Below are 11,783 nucleotides of genomic sequence, written 5' to 3'. Positions count from 1 at the left end.
ATAATAATGGGAACAGTTTTAAATGTTAAAAATCCAGAACAGTGACAGAAAATCATTTTTTAGCTAAAAATATAATTTAATGTATTGTACGGATTCAGTGTGTATTAGTGTTTAAAATAACAAGCATCATTCTGTTGGAAGTTTAGTTCTACTGTTCACACTTCAAGAAGCATCATCAGGCTGTTTTGGAGGTAAGGAGGAGTAGATTTAGCAAAACTGAATGCATTATCTTAAGAAAATGTGATCATTTTTATTGTTAAAGTGTTGATTTTAGTGTTTGCATTTTTCTCCAAACTAGTTCTCAGATGTCATAACTGCAACTTGAAATTATTTAGCATGTTGTATACTCACTATAGAAATGAAAGTATTCACCAGAGACTGATTCAGCACTGCTTGCAATGACCATGTGGGTGTGTGTGTGATGTACAGTTCTTCTCGTGTCTCTGTGTCATGGGACAGGTAACTGTATGCTGGCGGCTGCTGTGTGATCACAGGGACACACAGAGCTCTAGGGGACGCTGCTGATACTTTTCCATACCATGACACCATGTGTCTCTGTTGTGAGATCATACACATAATGGCTGCACCTCAGGGAGTTTAGATGCATGTACTCTCTTACCGAAAGCAGTTTTCCCCAAAGTAAGCAACACATCGAGTCAAAAAAGAACTCTTCAAATAGGCAAATAGTTAACATTAAAATTAACTTAAATATATTATATAAATACTATATACACTTTGTACATAAACCTCAATACCATAATGATTTGAGAGGCATTTCAAAGTCCTGAGCTGTTTTCTTTCTTGTTCAGAGCTCTCCACGGCGGTGAAATTTCATAGATCGGCCTGATGACAGTGACACAGAACGAGAAAGCTGCTTCCTCTGGCCTTTTGAACAGCGGCGCAAGACAAAGTCATAGTTGGCTGAAGTAGACATGGCGTAGTAGACATTAGCTTTGTCTGGAATGATGAGCTCTGAAAATGAAAAGAAAACAGAATCCATCTGTATCCAGCAAGCCCACAACACTACGAGGTACTGCAATGTCAGAACTGACGTTACAACCGGGGGTTGGTGGGCCCCAGTTACCTTCCACTCACCTTTGCCTTCAGGAAGTATCTGGATGAGGGTGAAGTCCTGCACACTGCTGTTCTCCATGTTGTGTTTCTGGAGAGCCCTCTCAATCACCTGGCCTGTCTTATCCTGACTGGTCAGCTGTTGTGGACATGCAATAGTCAGTCAAGCCATTTTAATGGGGTTATCCATTTTCTTTGTGATAAATATGGAGTAATGAATTTTTAGGCATGCCAGAACACAGTAACCCAGCAGTACTGGCCTGGTTTATTGTTTAGAAAACTTTGGCACTTTATTGGCAATCTGCTGAGTTAAGGCAGTGACACTGATTCTAATGAAGTCTTGTGGGACTAGCATGAATGATTTGATCATTCCTAGTTGTCATATCTGAATTTAATCTCAATTACGCGTAGAACATTTATACATATTTAGGCTACCAGTGCCAGGTGCTTCTCAGTTGAGAAGAACAAGCTCTCCTTTCCTATGTCCCATCACTAAAGGCCCCAGAGAGGCAGCTCCTTGGCTGGCTGGCTGCCACTCACCAGAATGCTCTTGTACATGTTGCCGTTGGTGCTGGGCTCCACGCTAACCCGGACGATGCACGAGTCGGCCACCTGCCTGTTGTACACGGGCAGGGAGGTCATGGAGATGGAGCGTTTGTGGTTCAGCTTGGACGGAGACGAGGAGGACGACGGTGAAGGAGGTGCAAGGTCGGCCCGAAAGTGGGAAGAGGGCGTGGAGGAATCCGGAGAAGGAGTGGTGGGAGGAGTCTCCTCCATGTTTTGGGAGGAGCCTGAGAGAGACTAGCGGAAGGAGAGAAGATGTGGGTCATGACCTTGCCGCAGTGCAACTGAACTCCTGTTCCTCCTGAGGGTGGCAGCACAGTTGTAGCTTTGGTTTGCTTTACTGCACACCATGCACAGACACTGGTGAAAGAAAACAACGGCAGCCCCGCCCACCAAACAAGTGGCAATCTGCTGCCTTAATAGCTCTGGAGTTCCACTGCATCTCAGCACACAGGATCTCACGAGCCGGCTTTAACCTGGGCTGGGTGCACTGCCGAGTGGAAAGTGCTGGGATGAATCACGACACCAAGCACCTGGTGTAGCACGACCCAAAGACCTTTCATTTCTTTTCATTTCACTCATGCCCTTCTTCACATGACATTTAATAGCGATTTTGCCATGAGCCACTGCACTGTAAAAAAGAACACCACACCAACCAGCAACTTAAGAATCTTAAGAATCTGAGATGTGCACGTCAGAAAGTATCTCAGGTATTGCAGCCGTGTGCTTCAGGAAGCGATAACAATTACGTTAGCATGACAGCTGACGGACTGAACCAGCGTGACCGTGAGGGTTGTCAGCTGTGCAAACAGATCAAGTTGCAAAATGAAGGTGAATAGAAAATAAAGTACACTGCGTTTTGGATGACACAGGATTCTCAAGGACTGGCATGTCATTATGTGAAACAACAATGGAGAACAATCTGCTGTAGCTCACATTATAATACATGAAAGTGTTCAGTAAATGTATCCATGTGGCATGTGCACAAGATCTTCTGGTGAAGTTTGAGATCTGAATTTGATAGACTGTTGCAGATAATGTTAATAGTCAGTACTGTCTTGGTTTAGGCAAAGGACAGAGGTTCAACAGCGGTACCTGAGAGCACAGAAGGATGTCTGCTTTAGGAGTGTGTGTGTGTGTGTGTGTGTGTGTGTGTGTGTGTGAGCGCGTTCACTCGCAGCACCTGTGGTCCAGGGGGAGAGGACAGACGGGTGGAGATTTCTTCCATTTCAGAGCTGCTGGATCCGGATGATGACACACTGATCTGGTCAGCGTTCCTCCGGGAGTCTTCACTTGTAGTCAAGAAGCTGCACACACACACACACACACACACACACACACACACACACACACACACACACACACACACACACACACACACACACACACACAAACGCACGGTTTTACAGTTTGATATGCACTGCACACCACATATATTTTGTGTTAGGTAGCACATTAGGGGAATGCCGTGTTGCCCAAGCAGTGCTCCTGTAGGCTCATACTGACGCAGAGAGCTTCTTAGTGAGCGAACGATGAGTCCAGGCCCCACCGCTGGATGGTGGACTGGTGTCGAGGGGGGGCTCCAGCTGCCTGGAAAACTCATAGCTGAAAGGGGTAAACACAGAGACCTTGAGCTCGAACGCTGCTGAAAGTGCAGCTCAGCGTTGGAAGAGATCATGGAGCTGTGAACTACAGTAACAAAACCCTCCGTTGTATTCAGCATCTCAACTGTATTCGCTGCGTTTTTGGTCCGCTGGTATTTACTTGTTTATTTTTTATTGAACGGACTCCACCCGTCAGGTGGTGTACCCTCACCTCTCCTGCTCCGACAGCCGCCTCGAGGCGTGAAGCCACGTCTGAATCTCACGGTGGGGGGGCAGCAGGTACTGGGAGCAGGACTGCTGCAGCTGACGGATCTGCCATAAGACCTCGTACTCCTGTACACAGTAAGAGAGGTGGAGATGGACGGAGATGGTGAGGTGTGGTGAATGGTTGTTAGCATGGCTGCGTAAACATCCACACAGCCCAGACATAAGAGTGTTTTGATTTAGCCGACATGAACCCCCCCCCCCCCCCCCCCCCCCCCCCCCCCCCCCCCCCCCCCCCCCCCCCATGTGTCGATATTCCATATCAAAAAACGTCGAAAGATTTTCTCCTGGGTTCAGAGCACTCATATATCTGGGTCGGCGCCAGTCTGTATTAATACAACATGCGTCATGACACCCACATTTTGAGAGCTGGTCATATTCACACTGATTGGACTGCTGAAGAAAGCCAGAAACTCACCCTCCTCCGCTTCTCGAAATTTATGAGTCCACACTGTTGGCAAAAAAGAGAGAGATAAACGTTTGGAAACCACATGCTTAACTGTAAAGAACTGCACAGCCCACAGGACACAATTAAGCATGAATTACTGTCATATTTCAAATCTCACCTCCACAGTGTCGGGGAGCGCTGTATCCAGCATGGTGAGGACAGTCAGGTATGTCCCCAGGTAGGGCACTGCTCTGTAGGTGGTGCTCTGTAGAAAAGTGTAAGCATGAGCCGTTATTAACCCTAATCTGTTAGTATACGCAACGGGCTCTCGGATTATCGGTAGAGCTTAGCAAATAGCTAAATAAACACATTGCAGTTCATGAACACTGCAGTAATGGCAGGTTTAATGTCAAAATACAGGATTAGGTATATTTGCTCTCCCATGAATGCTCATTGGCTTCCAATGCAGTGGCTTCATGTGTGACATCAAATGAAGAGAGAGAAACAGAAGGATCAGAGAGAGAGGGAGTCAAACAGAGAGAAGAAGAGAGAAAAGAGAGAAGAGAGAGACACAAAGAGAGAAGAGAGAGACGTTCTATGCATGTTATTTCTTATAATTTCATTTCCAAAATGTCTTTTTCATTTAGATTTTATAATTAGAAGAAAGTGTCTGATTTGTGTTGCTTAATCACAAACATCTGTTGGTAGTGTTGGAGTACCACAGCCAGGTCTTGTGACCTTAATTCAGTCTCCCTGCACATGTAGATGAGGGCTGTACCATTTGTCCAGACATGGGGCACTGCTTGGATGTCTTGGGTGAGAAGTTCTCCAAAGATGCCAGGCTCCCATCCTAAAACATGTAAAAGACAGTGATTTTCTCCCCTGCACCCCTCCTGCAAGGATTAGTAAACGGACTTATGATTAGTAAACAGTTTATGTTTCAATTTATTGCTTCTGAACTGCCTGCAAAAGACTAAACTCAAATCCAGTGGGTGCCATACAGCTACCATAAAGTGTTGTGTAGGAGTTATTAATTGCAAACAATTTGAAGCTTTTTTTAATCTAAAAGTAACCAAAATCATAGAATAAGTAAATGATTTGGCCATATCCATCTATAAAGTTTAATACACCCTACTTCCATAAATGAGAAATTATTTGGCCATCTTCATCTATAAAGAGCACACCCTACTGACATACAGAAGAACCTGAACTTAATGATGCAAGCACTGAAGATTTGAACAAACACTACAATTACTTCTGGGTGTACAAGAACAACACTGAGCAAACAAGTACCATGAAGAGCATACCACATATGTGAGGTCTCTTATTACACTGAAGACAAGTATACCAAAATTACTGAAGCGTTACTTGGTAACAGTTAACCACCTTGCTATTCATTAACAAATGGTGAACAAATGGTGCTTTAAAGGGAAAATGTCCATAATGTGTAATGAGGAGGTTTTTATCATTACACACTGCTAAGACCCAATCAACAAGACATCTATTATCTCAGTGTGTGTGCATGTTAGAGGATGTGAGATCTTACCTCCACAAGGATTTCTCTGCTGCTCAGTACACAGTTCTCATCAGGGAAGGTTTCACACAGGTTCTCAAAAACGCTCATGCCATCTCTAAAAACATACAAACCAAGTAAAACCAAAAGTGAAACACCCTCAAACACCTTGTAACTACAACTCTACATAACGTAAAGATAAGATTTACATAACGTAAAAGATCTACATAACCACTTTGAGAATGTGTGATCCAAATCTAAGAAGAACATGGTTGCATCAACGTCACCTAAAAAGCATTTGTTAATCAACCTCTTGGCTAAGGTATCCATCTGTGACAGGTGGCTGAATACCTGCTCACAGCTGCCCAAGTCTTTCTTAGCCTATAAACAGGGTTGGACTGTAAAGCAGACAAGATGGCCCTCAGAGAGGAGAAGTTCTTAAGCTGCCTGCACTCCTGTGGTAATACATAAAAACAGGATATTTTGGCATACATGATAACTATGACACTCATGTGAAGAGCTTGAAATGCAGCAAGCTAGCATGGGACCCAAAACAGTAGTGACGTAAGAACCGCTCAGATTACGTTTCAAGGTTTTGACAAAGGAGGTGCAGAAACACTATGACTATATGCTTGCCAGGAATGTTTGCTCTTCTTGGTAAGCAAGCACAGAGAAAAGGATCGAACCTGTGCCACTTGAATCCATTTTTCGATGACTCTGGCTCTCTGTGTAGGAGTGGACAGTGGACTGGAAGACGAAGAGGTGGAATAGCACAGCAGAGACGTTATGACTCGGTTAGTGATGGCATTGAACTGGGAAATGGTGGCACGGATGGTGGGCGAGAGGTTTTCCTTCTTGTCTCTCTGAGACCATACGCAGCCCAGACACTGGAAGGGCACAACCTTCATGAACAATTCCTACAACAGCATACAGAAAATAATTAATATTTCTGGGTTATTGGACAGAGGTTTGTATGAAGAAGCGGTGAAGATCCAATCAGGAGCAGGGACTACAGCAAACGCACAACATCCAGTCTGGTGAGCTGTTCTGCGAGCTCGGTGGCAGAGAAGTCCATGAAGTCTGCCTGGCTGGTACCATCATTGTTCTCCAAGTCCTTCTCTTCCTGATCCAGCCCTGACTCCTCCCCCAGACTGGCATCATCGTCACCCCCGATATCTGAGAGGACAACAAACCGTTGCAGCACACCGTTAATGAGCATTGCCACGTGACCGACTAGATTCTGACACCGCGATGCAGGGGTCCACTACATGTGGCAATTCTTTGTATGAACAAAATGGCCCTTGGTGGCGATTATATCTGACCTTCTGCTTGGAATCTCTTGAGAAGAGCCTCGTAGCACTTGGCCAATGGGGAGAGAGATGGGTGCTGTCTCAAGTGCAAACACATTAAGCGGAGGGAGGAGTGCACGGGGGGGTCGCGCAGGTCTTCTGTGTACTCATCCAACCAGGTCTGCAGCAGAGTCCACAGGGCGCTACCACACAAAATGCTCACTTAATCTAGTCACGAAGCAACCGGACTTAATCCAGTCCTGAACCATGCGCTTTTAATCTAGTCCTGAGAATGTTTTTATTAAAAGAATGATTCACTCAAACTCAATGTGTCATTCCAGGTGCCCAGAAAACAAACCTTAGATGTTCTGAAGCAATAATTAGGGAAACAATCAAAGGAAGTATTTTTAACTAAGTCTATTTATCAAAGACTATTTAACAGGTATTTCCATACTTTTCAGAAACAATGCTGAAACTGGATTAAAGAGTTTAATTAAGCTTCTTACCTTTTATGGCATTCAGTATTGTCCAGCTCAGAGGCAAGAACATCCCTGTTTTAGAGGATAAAAAAGTCACATTTAAACAAGGACAAAGTATCCAGGTTTAAAACTAGTGAATTGCCTCTCAAACTAAGAATGATTTACATAACGTACTGTACTAGTACTAGCAAATGAGAATAGTACTAGAGAATAGTACTGACTACGTGTAGTCAGCATTTGTTTGAAAATGACAGTTGTCTTCAATGCCAACATAGCCAAACAGATTTTTTTTTTTCTATGCGAGATGACACAATACACCTATGTAGTTAAGACTGCCTTTGTTTAGGGTCTTTTTCCAGGTGGTATTTTTGAACATGTCCTTCAAATGCCATGTTCAACATTCCTCCAAGGTGAAGCTATGCAGTGATTCTCTGGAATGTATCTGCTTTGGGTAAAGAACAAATAAAGAGGCCTATTGCACAAATAAGTAAGTATAGGTTTTAAAAAAAGCCCTGTCCTGGTCATGCACCATGGTGCCAATATTTCCATGGAAAAGTCTCTTTCATAAGAGAATGAAAATACTTCCAGGACTCCCTGGAGTTCAGAGGATGTGTGTTGTAAGGCAACAATGTGACAGGGAAATACCAAAGAAACAAAAGCTGGAAGCTCCAAGAAGGATGAAATGATGCTAAACAAATTCATGTTTGCACGCACACACAAGCACGCACGCACACGCACACACACACACACACACACACACACGCACGCAGGCACACACACACACACACACGCACGACTCTTTCCATACGCAGACGCACACCAAGACGCAAACATTCACAGCTTCAGCGGCGTATAGGCATACAGCCGTCCACCAACACTTACCTTGAAAACCACAGATGCCCACATAACACACAGACACTCGTAGATACATGCACACACGAGCACACACGAGCACACAGACACTCGTAGATACATGCACACACGAGCCCACACGAGCCCACACGAGCACAAACGAGCACACACACCTGTGGAAGAGCGTCTGGATGAGCTGGTGGGAGTCGGTGAAGGTGCGGTACGTGGACAGGAGGATCTGGCCGTAGTGGTTCTCCTGGCAGCAGGGTTCCAGCAGGTGCGTCACCAGCCGCTTCAGCGTGGCAGCTTTCAGCCTCCGCACCTTACACGTGCGGTACTGCACGAAGGCCGAGCACGCGCACGCTTCCTCCTCGCCCGCCTGCCGCACCGGCTCCCTGTGCAGGGTGACCCCGAACACGGCGCCATCTTCGTACTCCTCCCCCCACTCCTGAACCGGATCCTGCGAACAGCAGCACAAGTCTTCGCTTTCAGAGTGGGACGGAACGGCACAGGCCATTCGGTGCCGTAACACAGGGTGTGTTCAGCGACATGCCTGCTGCCTACGGCTAAAGTCAGATTTAACTGCATCGCAGCAACACGGTGCAAATCTAGACCAGGATCAAGATTGTATTTCACATCACTCTTCCACCACTGCACCACTTACCTTAGCAGTACAAGATAGTGCAGTAACAAAATCAACAACTTTCTAGGGAGGGCTCGTTTCTAACAGGAGCCCTCGACATTTCTAGTTGTTTGACCTGCAATTACCTTCAGCCCTGAGTCACTTGTGTTTGGGGAAACAGTCATGTGCATGTAGTCAGCTAAAAGCAGCATAGTGCAACCCACAGCAAACACCGAGGTACACAGCACAAGTTAATTCCCTCAAACGTACCGGTCAGTAGCCAATGTCAGCGAAAGAGACAGGACAGGACAAGTCAACACATGAATCATTTGTGCGTGACAAAGGTGAGCTTCTTGCTGAGTCACCAACTAAAGTGTCCTGTAAAAAGCTCATAATTAGCAGTTTTGTAAGGCTTCTTAAATTACTGTTTATGGTCCCTCCATGGCCCACTGATATTACAGCAAGCCAAATGTGTGAGTAGTTAACCATCTTTAAAAAACAACTTCATCTTCAGGATAAAGCTTTATGATAGAGCTTAAAATTCACTGGTATGTAATAACTGACTTTTTCAGATTTCTTGACATAAATTTGTACACATGAAGGCACGTTCAGGTCAAACGTGAATGTGGACATCCATTTTGTGTATATGAATACAACTAACGCAACAATAAGCAGAACTTATTAGCATTTGTCTTCATGTGCTATGAAGAACATGCTATCTGAACTTTCCATTATTCATGGCTGCCAGCTGTGGTCAGACAGAACTGATAGCTGCCCCAGAAGTATCCCTTGATTGATTTTGTAAATGCAAAAAAAAATCCAGCTCGTAAAAAGGAGCATCATCTCGAAAAGATTGCTTCCGCGGTTCAAAGAAAAAATAAACAAACACACCTGGAACACGGAGATCTCTCAGAGACCACACCCATAAACCTGCATCAATATGGCATATTAAATCTAGCATGTTCTTCATATGTTGCCAGTTGTTTGAGGAACATTCTCTGTTAAAAGCACGCATTTTCCATCTGGTTTCTTGTACTACTTGTTCTTGTTCTGTGCCCAATCTGGCTCCTGGGTGTCTCGTGAGGTCTTCAGTCTCAACCCTCAGCCAATACATGTCTGCTTGGATATTCTACGGAGAGTTGCCTGTTCTGTTGGTGTGGAAAATGTGCCCCGAAAACCCTGGGGACACTATTTTTGTATATTCTCTTGACCCAAAACGTCCCCTTCACTTGGAGATTTCTTCCACATTCATCTAAGTCAACCTACTGTGAGACACAATAACTGCACTCGGTGGGTTTTTTTTTTTTTACATTAGATAAAATCAGGTCATGAGAGTGTCGTGTCACATGCACAGAAGCACGAGAAAGCGTGAGGAAAACTATCACTAGCACAAGATAAAGTTCATTTTACAAATCTTTCTCTTTCACTCGACATAGAGATCAAATTGTAAGCAGAAGCATGCCGTTTACTCTAGCCTGAGGCACACATGCGTTCCAAAAAAAAAGTGGTAAAGTGACTGACATACAGACAGTTGTCAGGTCAGAGGCAGGTCAGTCATCATACACAAGAGGTGTGATTAGAACCATCTAGTGATACAATGCTGTTTCAATTGTTTTAAAGAAATCCAGAAGTTTAGTCCTGGCTATTCCTGTTCAAGTTAAGAAAGGTCATTTTATATTCAGGCCAAGTGTGGAGATATAATGCCACACAAGCTGCCGAACAAACCGCAAAGGTCTACAGTGGTCAGCCAACAGTACTTGACACCTGCACCTACAGTCAAATCAGCCATCAGCCAGTTTTGCATCGACTGTGCGTCATCGGCTAATTATGTAACGTCGGTGGCGATACATATCAACTCTTAGTATGAACCATGGAAATATGGGCTATGTCTGTGTTAAATCAGTAGATGTCTGCTCTGTTACCATAACTGCTGAGACTATTGTTATTTGCATGTTTAGAAATAAATATAGAAAACATATATATATATATTATGTAATAATATATAATATTATAATACATACATATACAGTATATATAGCATATATTCAATTCAAAATAGTTAAGTGTCTGGGAAGTAAATACTGCTTAATAAAGAACCGAGAAAAAGTGTGCACATGTTTAAAATAACGAAGTTTAGCTTTAACTAAAGCGAATCAACGCACAACCCAAATGGGCTGCAGTTTACATGAGGTGCCAGAATACTGTTAAAACGGACTTGGACTGGGTATAAAAACGAACCGCGCCTTCGACCTACATCCAATGACTGAGCCTGACAGTCCAGACACTCAGCCGTGATATATGAACGACAGGTGTGGATATTGGATTTTCCCTAACCTATCTTAGGTCATTACGCTGCGATATTTTTGAGTATTTCGTTCTTTGTAACATGTTGCATTCAACATTAAGAGACATTCAACAAAGACGTAAGTTATAGAGGGGCTGTCAATAAATAAAATAACTTTGCACACACGCTTGCAAATAAAATAAAACACAAAAACGTTACCATGGTTAGCTCCCATTTCCCCATGTCTCAGTAAAGTCTCGTGATGATCCTACGGTGCATCTCCGTTCATGTAGAAATCCTGTTAAAATGTCTCATTTAGAAACAATTGTCTCAAAAGACAAGTGAAATGAATCAGTTCGGTTTCAAAGTTTGATTTATAGACGCCAATACGAAGACGCGTTTAGTTTTACAACAGACAAAATAAATAATTATTGCATTTGCAATAATTCGCAAACGAAGGTAATCCTTTTCTCTTGGGCGCGCGACGCGTGCCTGTTGCCGTCGCACGCTCTCAGCGGCCTCTACCTGCGCGCGCGCCACTTCTCAGGACGTGGGGGGGTGGAGCATGGCGAAGGGGGCGGGGCCTTCCTCTTCCCACTGGAAGGGTTCGTAAAGCGAGATCCACACACTGGCCTCGACGTGGACGCGTTTTTGTGTAGTGTTTGTTGAAGCGATATGCACAAAGATTGTCCGAAGTGTCCTGCTTTTAAAATGTAGCTATTTTTAAAGTTCATTTTAAAAACGTTTTTGCTATACGATGTAAAGACGATGACTGTCTCCAAAACTTCAACTCATTCCACTGACAATGTTTATGCTGATTTTGACACTGAACCGTGCATAGTTTGAATGGTTG

General features: G+C 44.1%; 1 protein-coding gene across 1 annotated transcript; it reads right to left on the bottom strand.

Annotated features, from left to right (window-relative positions):
- Positions 1 to 52: 52 nt before the first annotated feature.
- On the bottom strand, positions 53 to 11,460 carry rgl3b (ral guanine nucleotide dissociation stimulator-like 3b). The gene is made up of 17 exons (XM_076988734.1): positions 11,150 to 11,460; positions 8,198 to 8,484; positions 7,200 to 7,244; positions 6,727 to 6,896; positions 6,429 to 6,580; positions 6,091 to 6,321; positions 5,756 to 5,859; positions 5,438 to 5,522; positions 4,670 to 4,741; positions 4,070 to 4,156; positions 3,922 to 3,954; positions 3,451 to 3,572; positions 3,142 to 3,240; positions 2,819 to 2,942; positions 1,612 to 1,872; positions 1,096 to 1,210; positions 53 to 972 (listed from the first exon to the last, which is right to left on the bottom strand). Exons 1-17 carry the CDS (start codon positions 11,171 to 11,173, stop codon positions 806 to 808), a joined length of 2,178 nt encoding a protein of 725 aa, XP_076844849.1. The 5' UTR covers positions 11,174 to 11,460; the 3' UTR covers positions 53 to 805.
- Between the last annotated feature and the right edge of the window lie 323 nt (positions 11,461 to 11,783).

This window comes from Brachyhypopomus gauderio, unplaced genomic scaffold (assembly GCF_052324685.1).
Source record: "Brachyhypopomus gauderio isolate BG-103 unplaced genomic scaffold, BGAUD_0.2 sc63, whole genome shotgun sequence".
NCBI classification, from domain to species: domain Eukaryota; kingdom Metazoa; phylum Chordata; class Actinopteri; order Gymnotiformes; family Hypopomidae; genus Brachyhypopomus; species Brachyhypopomus gauderio.
The sequence above is the reverse complement of the archived record's forward strand: the minus strand, read 5'-3'. Positions and strand labels throughout refer to the sequence as shown.

What these genes read in the sequence shown, in the direction of transcription:
- rgl3b (XM_076988734.1), bottom strand. Translation starts at nt 11,173, where the DNA reads ATGGGGAAATGGGAGCTAACCATG. An exon ending in CGCTCCCCGACACTGTGGAG is followed by an intron (nt 3,955 to 4,069) that starts GTGAGATTTGAA and finishes TTTTGCCAACAG; the next exon opens with TGTGGACTCATAAATTTCGA. An exon ending in ATTTCGAGAAGCGGAGGAGG is followed by an intron (nt 3,573 to 3,921) that starts GTGAGTTTCTGG and finishes TACTGTGTACAG; the next exon opens with GAGTACGAGGTCTTATGGCA.